This window comes from Lissotriton vulgaris, chromosome 4_1, assembly GCF_964263255.1.
Source record: "Lissotriton vulgaris chromosome 4_1, aLisVul1.2, whole genome shotgun sequence".
NCBI lineage: Eukaryota > Metazoa > Chordata > Amphibia > Caudata > Salamandridae > Lissotriton > Lissotriton vulgaris.
The window spans coordinates 1,489,153,481-1,489,168,284 of record NC_141691.1 but is presented as its reverse complement, the minus strand read 5'-3'; the positions used below and the strand labels follow the sequence as shown (position 1 = coordinate 1,489,168,284).

Below are 14,804 nucleotides of genomic sequence, written 5' to 3'. Positions count from 1 at the left end.
CATACAGAATGGTTAAAGTAAGTAATTGGCAACTTTCTAAAAGTGGCATTTTCAGACCTGAAATTTTAAAACAAACTTCACAAAAATATATGTTTTTAAATTCTGAGTCCAGAGACACCAAGCTCCAGTTTTCTATCTGCTCCCAAGTGGAAGTCAGACTTGTGAAGTGTTACAAGGCAGCTCCTTTGCCAACCTATGGGAGAGATAGACCTTGCAGTAGTGAAAATGATTTTAGAAGTTTTTCACTACCAGGACATGTAAAACTCAAAAGTACATGTCCTACCTTTTAACTACACTGCACCTTGTCCATGATGCTACCTAGAGCCTACCTTAGGGGTACCTTACATGTAATGAAAGGTTAGGGCCTGGTGAACTTGCGAGGTCAAAATGGCAATTTAGAATTGCACTCACAGGCTCGGCAGTGGTAGTGCTGCAGGTCACCAGTAGCATTTGATTTACAGGCCCTGGGCAGATGTAGTGCACTGTACTAGGGACTTATCAATAAATCAAATATGCCAATCATGGAGAAACCAAATGACATTACATTTTAGACATAGAAAACATGCTCCTCAGTACTTGTCAGATGTGAAAAAGTGTCCAGAGTCCTAAAACCAGGAAAAATGAAGTTCAGCACACAGTCAAAACCAGCTGGTCAGAAGCAAAAAGACAGAAAACCGTGCCAAAAGAAGCCAGGTATAACAGTAAGTGACACAATCTTTTCTCACTCAAGAAGCAGACCTCTAAGATCAAAATGATCTCATTGTTCTATGCTTCTACAACCAGATATATCAGATCGAGGCACCAGACTTTAAGGGCACTAGTTCATGACACAAACACTGACACTTGAGAGCATGTCACCTCAACAAGTCATAACCCAAGGCTCCCTGGCCAGTGTATAAAAATCCTCAATACCTTTTTCTTTTTTTAATTATGAAGGCAACCCATTACACAATTTATTCCACCATATAAGAAGTCTCACTGATACTTTTCTGAAATTTTCTTCTGTTTGGTTAGCCACCTTCTTTTTGTGGCGGTATACAAAAAAGTGATGGACAGAATGCTTGAATTAGTCTCAGCCACTGTTAATTACCTGGGCCACATCCCAGATCATTGTTATTTTGCACAGCATGTCATCTCAGTTTGGACCCAGTAATATGCAAATCAGTCTTGACCCTGCTCCGAAGGGATCAGTTTTAGTAATCTCACCTGATCTGCAGCACAAAACAACACTTGCAAAAAGATGTGCCAAATGATATGTTGGTTCACAGTTGGCACGGGATAATGACTCGAAATACAATAAAACTTTCATATACCAGACTGCTGCCACCCTCCCATGACCAAAAATATTTCTTTGCTACACCGGAAGAACATCTCATGATTGTTACTAAAGTCTGCCACAGCAGAGATTATTTTTCAAATAAAATTCCAGCTGACCAACGGTGCTCACTAGTACTCCGCAAACATCTTTCTGAATCAACCATTTGGTCTCTCACACATTTTATAAACCTGTCTTATTTTCCAAATCTCTATTGAGTTTTAGACGAGCAATAACTAACTTAAGTATTTAATTTTCTTTGAGGATTCTGAAAATACGGACGTCCTGAAGACAACTTCAGTACTAAAATGTGTATAAAAATATATTTGTATTAGATGCTCAGGCTTAGATAAATAATCTTGTAACTTTCTCATTCTTGTGTTAGTTTATGGTTTAGGCTTCTCGGAGGATGGAGAGTATATGAGAGAAGAAATTATGAAAGGTGAGTAAAGGATTACAAGGCATGCTGAGACAGAGAAGGAGAGAAGCACAGTGAGGGCAAACATGGATAGAAAGACAAAGAGACCAAGTAGTGAGAGATTTTGTTTTAGATTTAGATCTGTAAACTTTGTGGAACTGTAATCTGCTAATTATTTTAAATATGGAGTGGTCATGTCTTTATATAAACCAGAACAGGACAGTGCAAGATATCACAGTGATGGCAGCAACAGAATGGAGCAAGTCCCGGTGGACATTAACTCTCTATGAAGACCTAATGCTGAGTAAGGAGATTTGTTTGTTGGGTTTTACGCAATGAATGTGATGTTGCTTGAAAATCAGATGAAAGGCATTGTCAAGTTTTCAACAGTCAAAAGTGTTTCTGGCAACTGTTGAAGTAGGAAGTGTAGAGAGACTAGCATTGAGAGAAGGAACCATGGAGAGGTTCAACAATGTAGGGCACCACCCCCTTTGAGAGGAGCATGTCAATGTTCATGGGCATTCATCAATTTTAATTGCCCTTGGTGATGCTACTTAAATAGGCTATGTGGCTATTCAGTGGACCTGTTTGAAGAACTGATGCCTTGTAGTCAATACGCCAGGCTGCTAATTATCCCATATTTTACATTTGGTGCCAGAACCACAAGCCCAAGAGGCAGTAAACTAACCATCTTTATCTAGCACAAAATTCAGACGACATACAGTATTATAAAAATATATTATTCTAAGTACCAGCTATTTTATAGAATGCAGTTAACCATATATGAATTACTTTACCTGCACATGTCTGTTCCTGGTTGATACTGAGACAGACGAGAATGCAGGAGAGGGATTAATCGAAGATCACACCACCTCTTCTCCCACCTCAGACCCGGTGATGCTGGCCACGAGGAACAAGAGAGTGTGTCCTGCAAACATTGAAACAGAACGGTTATCACAAATATCACCATGCACACCCTTCAAACATCTGATATTTAAAACTATTGTCATTTTGATACATTTACACATTTATCGATATTTACTCATACAAAACCATTGAAATTCCTCGTTATAGTTAGTTGTGCTCACTATAACTCCCGCGCCCGCAATCCACTGCTGATGATGTCACATATTACATCATTCATGACATGGTCAGTGACATCACTGATGACATCACTGATGACATCATCAATGTGCCAATCAAATACACACTAGTATAATCTTTCATCACTCACTGTAAAATAGAAAGTGCCATATTTGAAACCATTGACACACCAATAGAAATTTCTAAACACCCACTCAGTTATTCATAGAACTATACACACATCTAATCACTTACCTATAGATTCAGCATTATATGCAGTGAATAATCAACAGAACACTATCAAATATACTTATAAGCCTATTTCAACATTACACACCAGCACACATTGTATTCACTTATAAAGACATCCTTATGACTTATGCAAACAATTGCTTATACTTACATTTACTCACCTACACACTTATACAAACACCACTTCATCTATTTATATACCGTATTTTCCGGCGTATAAGACGACCCGGCGTATAAGACGACCCCCTACTTTGCCTGAAAAATTTTAGGTTTTGTGCTATACTCGCCGTATAAGACGACCCCCACTTCCAGCGCAGTCCAACGCAGTCCTGCATAGCCATTCCGAGAATGTACGGTACCGGTATTTTGAACTTACCGTATTAGTCTAGTCCTCCTCCCTGTGGGTGAGCAGTAAGGCTTTATCAGTGGACAGTGTTACCTACCTAATCGTTTATTTTACAAACTCAAAGACTGAACTCAAACAAATTGGTTGTATAAACAATCTTGCTTTACTCGCAATATTTTTATTTAGAACCATATGAAAAACTGTCACTTCTGAAAATACCGGTACGGTACGGTAAACATAAATAAGTGCATGAAACAGTGCAAGTGGATTAAACTTCCCATAACTTTCCATAAATCCAAGGATGTCTACAGGATTTACAACGTTCCCTTTAAAAGCCTTCAAAATCCTCTTCTTCGTCATCTGATCTCATAAGTAAGTCAATGAGATCTTGTGGTACATCTGTAAGGCAGTCATCGTATGGATCTGGTACCAATTCCGTATCAGATGATGTGGTCTCTTCTTCGGCATCCTCTTCACCTTCCCACAAATAGTCGTCCTCCATACCATCTAATGAATTTGATATGCCACACTTCTTGAAAGACTTTATTACAGTTTCTGCATCAATGTCGTTCCAGGCCTTTATAACAAAGGTGCACAAAACATCCAACTGTGGAGCACGCATGTTTCCTCCTTTTGTGAATGTTTTTTCACCGCTAACCATCCACTCATTCCACTGTTCTCGGATGCGATCTTTAAATGGCTTGTTTAGGCACACATCCAGTGGCTGCACCAACGATGTCAATCCTCCAGGTATAACTGCAGCATCTGTTTTTATTCTTGCCAGCCTTTGCTTGGTGCTTGGAGTTAAATGAGCCCTGAACATATCCCACACCAGTAGACTACGTCTTTGTAGAAGTCCACCTGGTCGCCTGCTCCATACATTATCAAGCCATAGCTTTACCCCTTCTTCATCCATCCATCCTTTCTCATTCACATGCACAAAACAACCAACAGGGAACTTGAGTTTCGGCATTGTTTTTCTTTTGAAAATAACCATTGGTCTCAGCTTTGCGCCATCAGCTGTGCATGCTAGTACCACTGTGAAACTGGACTTCTCATGTCCTGTTGTTTTTATTAAAATTGTCTTTTCGCCTTTTTGATGGACAGTTTTGTTGGCAATCATATCGAAATTTATTGGAGTTTCATCCATATTTCCGATGCTACTTAGCGCATAGCCATGTTCATTGCGCAGCCTAATAACGTAGCGATGGAAGCTATGCATTTTGGCATCAAGATCCGCAGGTAATTTCTGGGCAATTTTTGTCTTTTGCCGCAATACCAGATTATGCCTTCCCATGAATCTGGTACACCAGGATACAGTGGCCTTAAATCTGTGGCTGAGATCTGGATTAGATTTGGCCCACTGAAGTGCAACCAATCGGATTTTATTTCGGGTCAAGACATAACCGCTTTGCCGATGCTCGGCCACCATGTCTGCTACATGCTTTTCAAGTTCTGGCCAATGTGAGGTGCCTCTTCTTAATGCACACTTGCCCCTTGGCATACTCCGTAATGCTTTCTCATTTGCTCTCCAGGCCCGAACCATCTTTTCTGTCACTCCATATTGTCTTGCAGCAGCACAGTTATTATGTTCCGTGGCAAAATCCACAACTTTAAGTTTGTAACTGGCTTCATATTTCCTTCTTCTTGGAGCCTTGCTGGGTTCTTGACTGCCAGCCATTTGCACTGGATGCGCTGCTGGAGCCTTGCCGGGTTCTTCACTGTCTGCCATTTGCACTGGATGTGCTGCTGGAGCCTTGCCGGGTTCTTGACTGTCAGCCATTAGCACTGGATGTACTGGTGCTGTACAGTATGAACAGGTGCAGAGACTGTCTTCAACACCACACGTACGGTACGGCAAATACGGTATCTGGTCACCAGACTGCCTTTCCTCTTCGCAACAACCAGCCAATCACGGCAAGTGCTCTACTGCCTTCGGTAACATTCAGGAACATTCGACAGTCCCCTTTCTATGCCCACGCCCATGTCAAGGAGAGAGGGGCGCGTGCCAAAACGTGCCAAACGTGCCAAACGTGTCAACACACCGGGCGCTGCCATCTTCGGCGCTGGCTGCCCGTTACCATATACCGTATTTCGGACGTCCTGCTGCCTCGTCCTGCTGCATCGTCTGCCTGGGGATGTGCAAGCGGTTGGAGGCGCGTGTACAGCGGCAGCGGCAGTCGAGGTAAGACTCATGGCGCCATTTGCTCGCTTGTGAAGCGGTTTGACACCTTCGAGTGAAGTCCTTGCTATGAAAAAAACGCTCGCTTTCGATACTTCATGGCGCGGGGCCTGGTTGTCGACGTTGCCAGGGCCGGTGGCTGTATTTTTTAACATAAGGTGTGTTGTTTCTTGTTACATACGGTATTTCCTATTGTGAAGCGGTCTGACACCTTCGAGTGAAGTCCTCGCTATGAAAAAAAACGCTCGCTTTCGATACTTGCACAATTCATGGCGCGGGGGCTGGGTGTGGACGTTGCAAGTGTCGGTGGCTGTATTTTTTAACATAAGGTGTGTTGTTTCTTGTTATTTCCTATTGTGAAGCGGTCTGACACCTTCGAGTGAAGTCCTCGCTATGAAAAAGCGCATGAAAACATACCATAACATTTTGTACCCGGCGTATAAGACGACCCCCGACTTTCCAGAAAATTTTAAGGGGTTAAAAGGTCGTCTTATACGCCGGAAAATACGGTACATAGTAACTCACACTGTGTGTTATAAAATCTCTATTACAAGTATACAGTCATCCATATAGTGACTCATACAATAACTAAGTCTTAGGCACACTTAATTGGATATAACTGTCACATACACTGCCTTTTTTTCAAGTTTAATGGAGATGTACCATTGAGAGAAATATTTCATCACCACCAAACCCATAAACATATACACTCATTAAGCAACTGTTATAACATGTAGTCTTAACCTCATATACCTACTGAATAAACTATTCACAAATTGTTTGGCAATCACACACCCCCCACCAAACCACATAAACATTCATTTACCCATACAAATACTCAGTTAAGAAACCAATAACAAATATAGTCTTTAACATAGCAATTAAGACAAAGCAATAAAGACTTTCACACAGTTTAGTAACTACACATTATATATAGTGAGACTCTACAAATTAGTCAAGGAAACAATCAATGACACGGTTACTAAATCCACCATCCACACATTTATATTTTTATATCCACTCATTCTTCAATGCAAAGTAGTGTATTTATAATACATATTTAAATATCAAAGCAACCACATTCACTGGATGATGTCATCAGTGATGTCATCATTGATGTCATTTGAGATGTCATCAGTGATGTCACTGACCATGTCATGAATGATGTAATATGTGACATCATCAGCAGTGGCTTGCGGGCACGCGAGTTATAGTGAGTACAACTGACTATAACGAGGAATTCAATGGTTTTGTATGAGTAAAATGTCCAGCTAACTATAACTGGTGTGAAACCCATGGTTTTTTCTGTGAATTTCAAAGGTTTTTTAAATGCTAATTCCTAACTATAACGAGTGTGAAATATATGGGGCCTTATTTACGAGCCCCTTGCGCCTTCGGAACGTCACTTTTTGTGACGTTCCGGTGGTGCAGAAGACTGAGTGATATTTATCAGGCAGGACTAAGCCACTTTTTGTGGCGTAATCCTGCCTGATAAATATCAGTCCCTTTAACACAGTGTCCTGCGTTAAAGGGGCGTGCAATGGGTGTTGATGGGGGCGTTCCCAGCAGCATCCATAGACTTGAGTAATTTATAGCATCCTCAAAGTCAGTCTTTAAAACATTCCAAAGTATAGGACATGATAATCCAAATCCAAATGTTTCTCAAGAAAAGTCATAAACTGTGTCCGTGGGTCATATCTGCCCGAACGCCGATATTCCGAACGATTGAAAATGACTTCAGAAGCGTATAATAAAGTATGAAATTCGTAAACTATGAATTCATCCATGATTATTAATGCCAACATACAAATTAGCAGCATTTAAATGTCGAAATTGCACATAGTATAATCCTATTAAACAATAGTGAAAAAGATTATTACATAAATTAATTCAAATCAATCTAAAGATTTCAGTCATTTATTATACCACAGAATTACACATAATTGAAATTATTCAATTAGAAAGTGGGTTTGAGGGGAAAAAAGGAGGCATTTCTTGTGATTAAACATATCCAAGTTAAAAGGATGAAAAGTGAAGACAGAAAAGGTGAAAGAGTGAAAACTTTGTCAATCAGTCATACAAACATTTATCAAGTCATGGAGAAAACTGTGTCCATATGTGGATTCTTGTAAGCCGCTTAACATCACTAACCCATAGTGCATTCAATACCCATTGAAATAGCTATTGAGGACATAAAAGGGCCATTTCCCAATCGTTACATCATCAAATAAAAAAGAACTGAAAAAAAAACTAGCGGATAGAGAATATCAAAGCCATAAACATAACCACAAATCAATGTAAACCTTCTGAAATTATTCCTTCTAAATTAAATTAAACCAATCACAGGGCTGATACTATAATTGGGTATCCACTCATTTCTAGCAGCACCGAAAACAGATAATATATCTCTAATAACTTTTCAAAACTGGCATCCCTTAGCTAGTGTGTGTCTTGACACTTATATCCAAACACCCAAAAAATTGAAAAACCAAAAGAAAAGTCAAAATATATTGAATTAATTAAAATAATTAGTATCTCTGGTGCCATCCTAGCATGGTAAGCACAAAAGTAAAGTAATAGAAGAGAAGGGGAAAAAGTTCTAAACAATACAGCAGAAAAGTACAAAGGAAAGAGGACAGAAGCAGCTCAGAAATCCCAACCAAGTATAAATAACTCGGGCTGAAGTAATTTATCAGTGGAGGCGGAATGGTATGCTGATTTGAAGCCCGGAGGGCAGAGAACTGTCGAGTGCCTTCCAAAATGCTTTTGGCACTTTGGTGATTTAATATGGTTCACGGCGGCCTGGCCGTGTGGGAGACACCATCGTTGCTGGAAGAAGGAAGATTTCACCAGTAGAATGAGGCTTGAGCTCCCAACGATGGGAACTAATTCAGCACAGGACTCTTTGTTAGCGAGCATACCTGACCGCACCACAGCCTACTTAAGGATTTAAAGGATGGAGTGTTATTTTAAAATGTGAATTCAACCTTACTCTAAGGATATATAATTGCCAGCATTATGGACTACAAGTCCCAGCGAGAATGGTGAGACGGTGCACTTAGCACACGCTCACTTGGGGGATTGTTGTGGATACATAGCCAGAAATGCAAGTAAAGATGGTCTTGAGTCTCATTTTTTGCAAGCCCATGAGGAAGGGGTGCCAACCCCGAAACGCGTCGGGCTGAAGTAATTTATCAGTGGAGGCAGAATGGTATGCTGATTTGAAGCCCGGAGGGCAGAAAACTGTCAAGTGCTTTCCAAAATGCTTTTGGCACTTTGGTGATTTAATATGGTTCACGGCGGCCTGGCCATGTGGGAGGCACCATCGTTGCTGGAAGAAGGAAGACTTCACCAGCAGAATGAATCTGGAGCTCCCAACGATGGGAACTAATTCAGGGTGCACAGACATAATATCGACTCCAAAATATCATTTGGACAGAATATCGAGTTTTAAATATCGTTTGGACAAAATATCGACTAGACAGAATATCGACAGCCAAAATATCGTTTTTAAGGTAAGTGAAGTAATATCGACTGTAAATAATATAGACAGTGAAAATATCCAAGTATATAATCTAGATAGTAAAAAATATAGTTTTTAAAATAATATTTAATTATTTATAGTGTTTTTATGTAATAATATGTGTGAAAAGTGTCATTTTATTTTATAATTATTTTTAATTAATGATTTTTTTAATTATTGTGTAATTTTATTATGTAGCCGGTTGTGGGTTTATAGGGGAATAGGGTGGGAAGTACTTTAATTATAATTAATTAAATATGTAAATTCATTAATTGGTAGTAATAATTAATTAATTGGTAATTAAATAATATATGTTAATTATTTAAAATTTAATTGGTAATTAATTTAATTTAATTGATTGATTTCTAATTATGTAAATTAAAATAATGTATTTTCTGTAGCGGGTTGTGGGTTTATAGGGGAATAGGGTGGGAAGTAATTTAATTATAATTAATTAAATATGTAAATTTATTAATTGGTAGTAATAATTAATTAATTGGTAATTAAATAATATATGGTATTTAATTAAAATAAAATTGGTAATTAATTTAATTTAATTGATTAATTGCTAATTATGTTAAATTAAAGGGGTATTTTTAGGGTTCAGGGTCAGTTTTTAGTTTTTGGGTAAAGGGGTATTTTTAGGGTTCAGGGTCAGTTTTTAGTTTTTGGGTAAAGGGGTATTTTTAGGGTTCAGGGTCAGTTTTTAGTTTTTGGGTAAAGGGGTATTTTTAGGGTTCAGGGTCAGTTTTTAGTTTTTGGGTAAAGGGGTATTTTTAGGGTTCAGGGTCAGTTTTTAGTTTTTGGGTAAAGGGGTATTTTTAGGGTTCAGGGTCAGTTTTTAGTTTTTGGGTAAAGGGGTATTTTTAGGGTTCAGGGTCAGTTTTTAGTTTTTGGGTAAAGGGGTATTTTTAGGGTTCAGGGTCAGTTTTCAGTTTTTGGGTAAAGGGGTATTTTTAGGGTTCAGGGTCAGTTTTTAGTTTTTGGGTAAAGGGGTATTTTTAGGGTTCAGGGTCATTTTTGGGTTTTTGGGGTACATATACAATATTGCCAATTATTTAATTAAATTTTGTTACTATATATATATATATATTTTAAGAAATATGATTAAAAAAATATTTTTTTTTTACTTTCATTAATTATTTAATATTTAAAGTTATTTTAAGTATTGTTAATTATATTTTAGTAATTAATTTTTTATATTAATGTAATTAAACATTGTTTTTAGTAAAGTCGATATTTTTTACAACGATATTTTTGTAAACAATATTTTGTACTCGATATTTTTGTACTTACCTGTTTGTACATACAAACTCGATATTTTGGTTGTAGATATTTTTTCCTCGATATTTTGGGTAGTCGATATTTTGGTAGTCGATATTATTTCAGTGATCCCTAATTCAGCACAGGACTCTTTGTTAGCGAGCATACCTGACCGCACCACAGACTACTTAAGGATTTAAAGGATGGAGCGTTATTTTAAAATGTGAACTCAACCGTACTATAAGGATATATAATTGCCAGCCAGCATTACGCACTACAAGTCCCAGCGAGAATGGTGAGACGGTGCACTTAGCACACACCCACTTGGGGGCTTGTTGTAAATAAATAGCTGGAAATGCAAGTAAAGCTGCTCTCGAGTCTCATTTTTTGCAAGCCCATAAGGAAGGGGTGCCACCCCGCAACACGTTGGGCTGAAGTAATTTATCAGTGGAGGCGGAATGGTATGCTGATTTAAAGCCCGGAGGGAAGAAAACTGTTGAGTGCCTTCCAAAATGCTTTTGCCACTTTGGTGATTTAATATACAAACTCCGTCTTCTTGAAACCAGATATATACTGGAGCTCAATACAAAGAATCCGAATGGATTAAATGACAGGGAAGACCTTTATACCTGCATTTAGAATCAAACTGTATGCCCGTAAGACCTGTCCGGATAGTGTCATACTCTACCCTGGTTGTAGTTATTCTTTTATTACTGAAAAACATTATGATAATGTGGTGACTCTTTTGCATCTTTTGAAAACTATTTTTAATCCTTTTATTCAATATTAGGGATCGGTTGTTTTACTTAAGAATATTGCACTTTATACTAATGTTTTGCACAATCACTGTTTTGCACTAGATATGCTTTAGCAGGCACTGTTAAGGTGGCAGGCCCACTTGGGCTCTATTTAGAATGTTTTTGAATTATTCAAATTAATTGACATGAGTTTTACAACGCTGGAGTTCGACTACCAGTTTATAATATCAAACGCTGTTTCTCTATGGAATCAATATATAAAACTGTTTATACGTGAAAGGGATACATTCATTATTAATTGATCCCAACTGAATTTACAGATGATACTTCTATATGTTCCATCGATTTCCTTACATAGACACATTTGGTTGTCATGTTTATTCAGGGATATCAATTTTATATTTTCATATTGTATGAATTTATATGTATCATGTGTATATAGTTTTAGGATTGTATTAACAATTTTAATACTATTTATACCGACAAACAGTTTTTAACTCTGTTTTTAGCATGTGTCTAGAAACAAGGAGATAACGGCGTTGTTTTGCACAGTATTTTTACCATGTCTATGATTTAGCATGTTGCACTGTCACTTTAAATTGTCCACGCTATGGCGAGCAGTTTGTCATGTGATCAAGCCTCCTCGGAGTCGAAACGCGTCATGGCGGCAGCGCTGGCATCAACTAAATAAATCACGTTTGCACCAGCAATCTTTGGGTCAACTCTTCGTCATTTGGTAACTTGGCAGTACGTTTCTGCGGCTTGTGACAAACTTCATGGATATTTGAGTACCGAAGCTCTCCAGGTACGAGTGGAACCCCTTCCCGACTCAGGGCAACGCAGCAGGAAGTCACTGCTCCAGAACTCGTTTCAGGATCAGAAAATACAGTCTCCGGCGAGGAGAAAGCCGCAACGCCCCTGCAATACCATTAATTTGCCTTCGTGGGACGGCAACCAGAGTCCTTCGCTTCGGTGTCCCGGAGCAGACGTCTGAGTTTTGAACCCAGGTAGGCGCTTGGAATCTGCAGTGGGAAGTGTGCCCGACTTCGGGCAGGATATTTAAATCCCCTTCACCCGGCTAGTCGTTTTGAAAGTGCATAAATAACATTTGCTATATATTACAGCGCATCACAATATGTTCGCCGACAGACTGCGTAGCCGAGCTGAGGCTGCTGATTCCATGTTTTTGGATTTATACGCACATACTAGCTGTACCCGGCCACGCGTTGCTCTGGCTCAGTCTGGTTAAATGGCAGAGAAAGAAAAAAGTAAGTGCACATTTCTAATATGTTTAATTTCACAATGCTTGTGGGTATACAATATGTTTTTGTGACTATTGTCTCTAGGCGTCCCTTGTAGTTGTTGCGCAGCAACCAAATCGATAGGGTCGGTTCGGCCTTTCGAATAAAAACATGCGCGTTTTGGACACACGCGTATTCAAATCCAACGTTGTGTATATATAAACATGTGCTTATGTTGCAAAGTGAACCAACTCCTCCCCCCTCCCTCCACCCATTTCCCTGTCTGCCATCCTAACACCAACTTTCCATCCTAATGTATGTAGACTATTGTCTATATGCGTCTTTTCTTAAAGTTGCAAAGTGAACCAACTCCTCCCCCCTCCCTCCACCCACTTCCCGGTCTGCCATCCTGACACCAACTGTCCATCCTAATATATGTAGACTTTTGTCTCTATGCGTCCCTTGTAGTTTGCCCAGCAACCAAATCTATAGGGTCTGTTTGGCCTTTCAATTAAAAACATGCTTGTATTGAACACACGCGTATTCTAATCCCACGTTGTCTATATAGAAACACGCTCTTAATCGAATCCAAAGTTGTGTCAAAATTTCAAATCAACCGGTGAAGAACTTTCGGAGATTTAAGATTTTGAACAAAGGAACATTGACATTTTTATGTGTCTGTTCGGGCTGTCGATTAAAAACACGCGCGTATTGGAATCCAACATTGTGTATGTAAAAAAACACCCCCCTATTCGAATCCAACGTTGTGTCAAAATTTCAAAGCAATCGGTGAAGAACTTTCGGAGATTGCGATTTTGAACAAATATATATATATACATATATATGTTGCTTTTACTCATTTCAGGAGAGTATATTACTAATCCAGAGAGCCAGAACAGTAATAATGTGCCTGGAATGGTAAAAGGCTTTTACCATTTTATAGCCTGCCATGGATAGCACTATGCTGATCCTATACCTTGCTGTAGAAATGGCAGACATTTAGGATAAACAATTTCAGAGTGTTGCTGGTGTTGTAAGGTGTTCCAGATAGGAGCTGATCTCCACCTAAACCTGTGAACTACCCAGAGTTCTCTGCTTCTTTTTGGCATAATTTATGCGGCACTCTATGCTTGAAATAACATTGTTTACACATACTACCTACTGGTGTTCGAGAGTAGGTACTTAAAGTTAGGACCTAGTTTCCATATGAAAAGCATTTTTTAACTTGCCTTTAACTTTGGTGCCGGTTGACAAATCTTCATGAAACTTTCCCCAAAAAGTGTGTCGGTGAGTTTTTTTGAGCATGGAATGTTTCGGGGTTATCCATCAAGCGGGGATGAGACAAAGGGGGAATCAAAAAGTTTGTTTCACAAGTTAATTCCCATAGGGATTTTGAACGTGACTACAGCCTGCACTGCTGAATGGAATTACACCAAAATTTGCAGAAAGGCAGCTCTTTGTCCAGAAAGAATGCTTTTTGTTATTTGGTGTTAATCCATTCAGTAGTTTGAACGTTATTAAAAGAAAAGCAAATATGTATATATAGGGACCTGACCTGTGAATCTTCCCGATATTGTGCAGAGATCTTATTTGCTGCCAACAAACACTTCAAAGAGGAAGTGTTGGCAGCCATTTTGGGTCTCGACTCAGGGGAGTCCCAAAAAAGCAAAAAGAAGGGAGCAGAGTGGGAATACCTTGACCCCCTAGCTCACATGGGCCCCACCGGGACAAAAAAGCATGTTTCGAAACTTTTTGTGGTGAACATCACAATGGATTCACAAATGTCCAGCAAATAATTTTTTTAAAAACAAGCACGGCGTCCTGCGCTTATTTTCACTTTAGCCCCCAGTTGGTCCAGGTCCCAGGGGCTAGAGAGTATTTAAAAAAAAAGAAGGAGGGGCGCACAGGTGCCCTCTACTAGAGCTCTTTTTAGCCCGAGGGACCATCACCTCCCCGGAGCTTTATTTAAATAGTAGAGGGGCATGCAAATCCCCCTCCATTAGGCTCTTTAAAGCCCAGTGGACCACCACCTCACTGGGCCTCTATATATTTTATTAAAGGAGCGGGCTGCACAGGGCCTCCTGGGATTTATTATGCCCTGGGGATCTCCATCTCCCCTAAACTGGGGGCGCGTGGACACCCCAAACTCCAGGGAGCACAACCTTCCTGGGCCAAATACAATTTTATAAACTGGGAGGGGGATGGTGCGGTCTTCCTCCCAGGCCAAATATAGGGCCCTGGGGAACACCACCTCCATGGGGCTGACCTGTGCATACTAAAGAAGGTGGGCCTTGCGACCCCCCTTCTGAAGCCATCAGTTGCCCTGGTGACGGAACTCAAGAGGGCTGGGTCCTCCTATTTCCTGAGGTGCCCATTCTTGGGGGAAAGCGGCATGCATTCCGTTGCCGTGAGCTTTGACAGCT

General features: G+C 39.6%; 1 protein-coding gene across 1 annotated transcript in view; it reads right to left on the bottom strand.

The window, feature by feature from the left end:
* The window catches only part of SNTG1 (syntrophin gamma 1), a 1,529,981-nt gene that overhangs the window by 935,896 nt on the left and 579,281 nt on the right, over positions 1 to 14,804 (bottom strand). Inside the window, exon 9 of the mRNA XM_086917997.1 lies at positions 2,531 to 2,661. Within this exon, the coding sequence (XP_086774123.1) occupies positions 2,531 to 2,661 (131 nt within the window). The remainder of the gene's footprint in view (positions 1 to 2,530; positions 2,662 to 14,804) is intronic.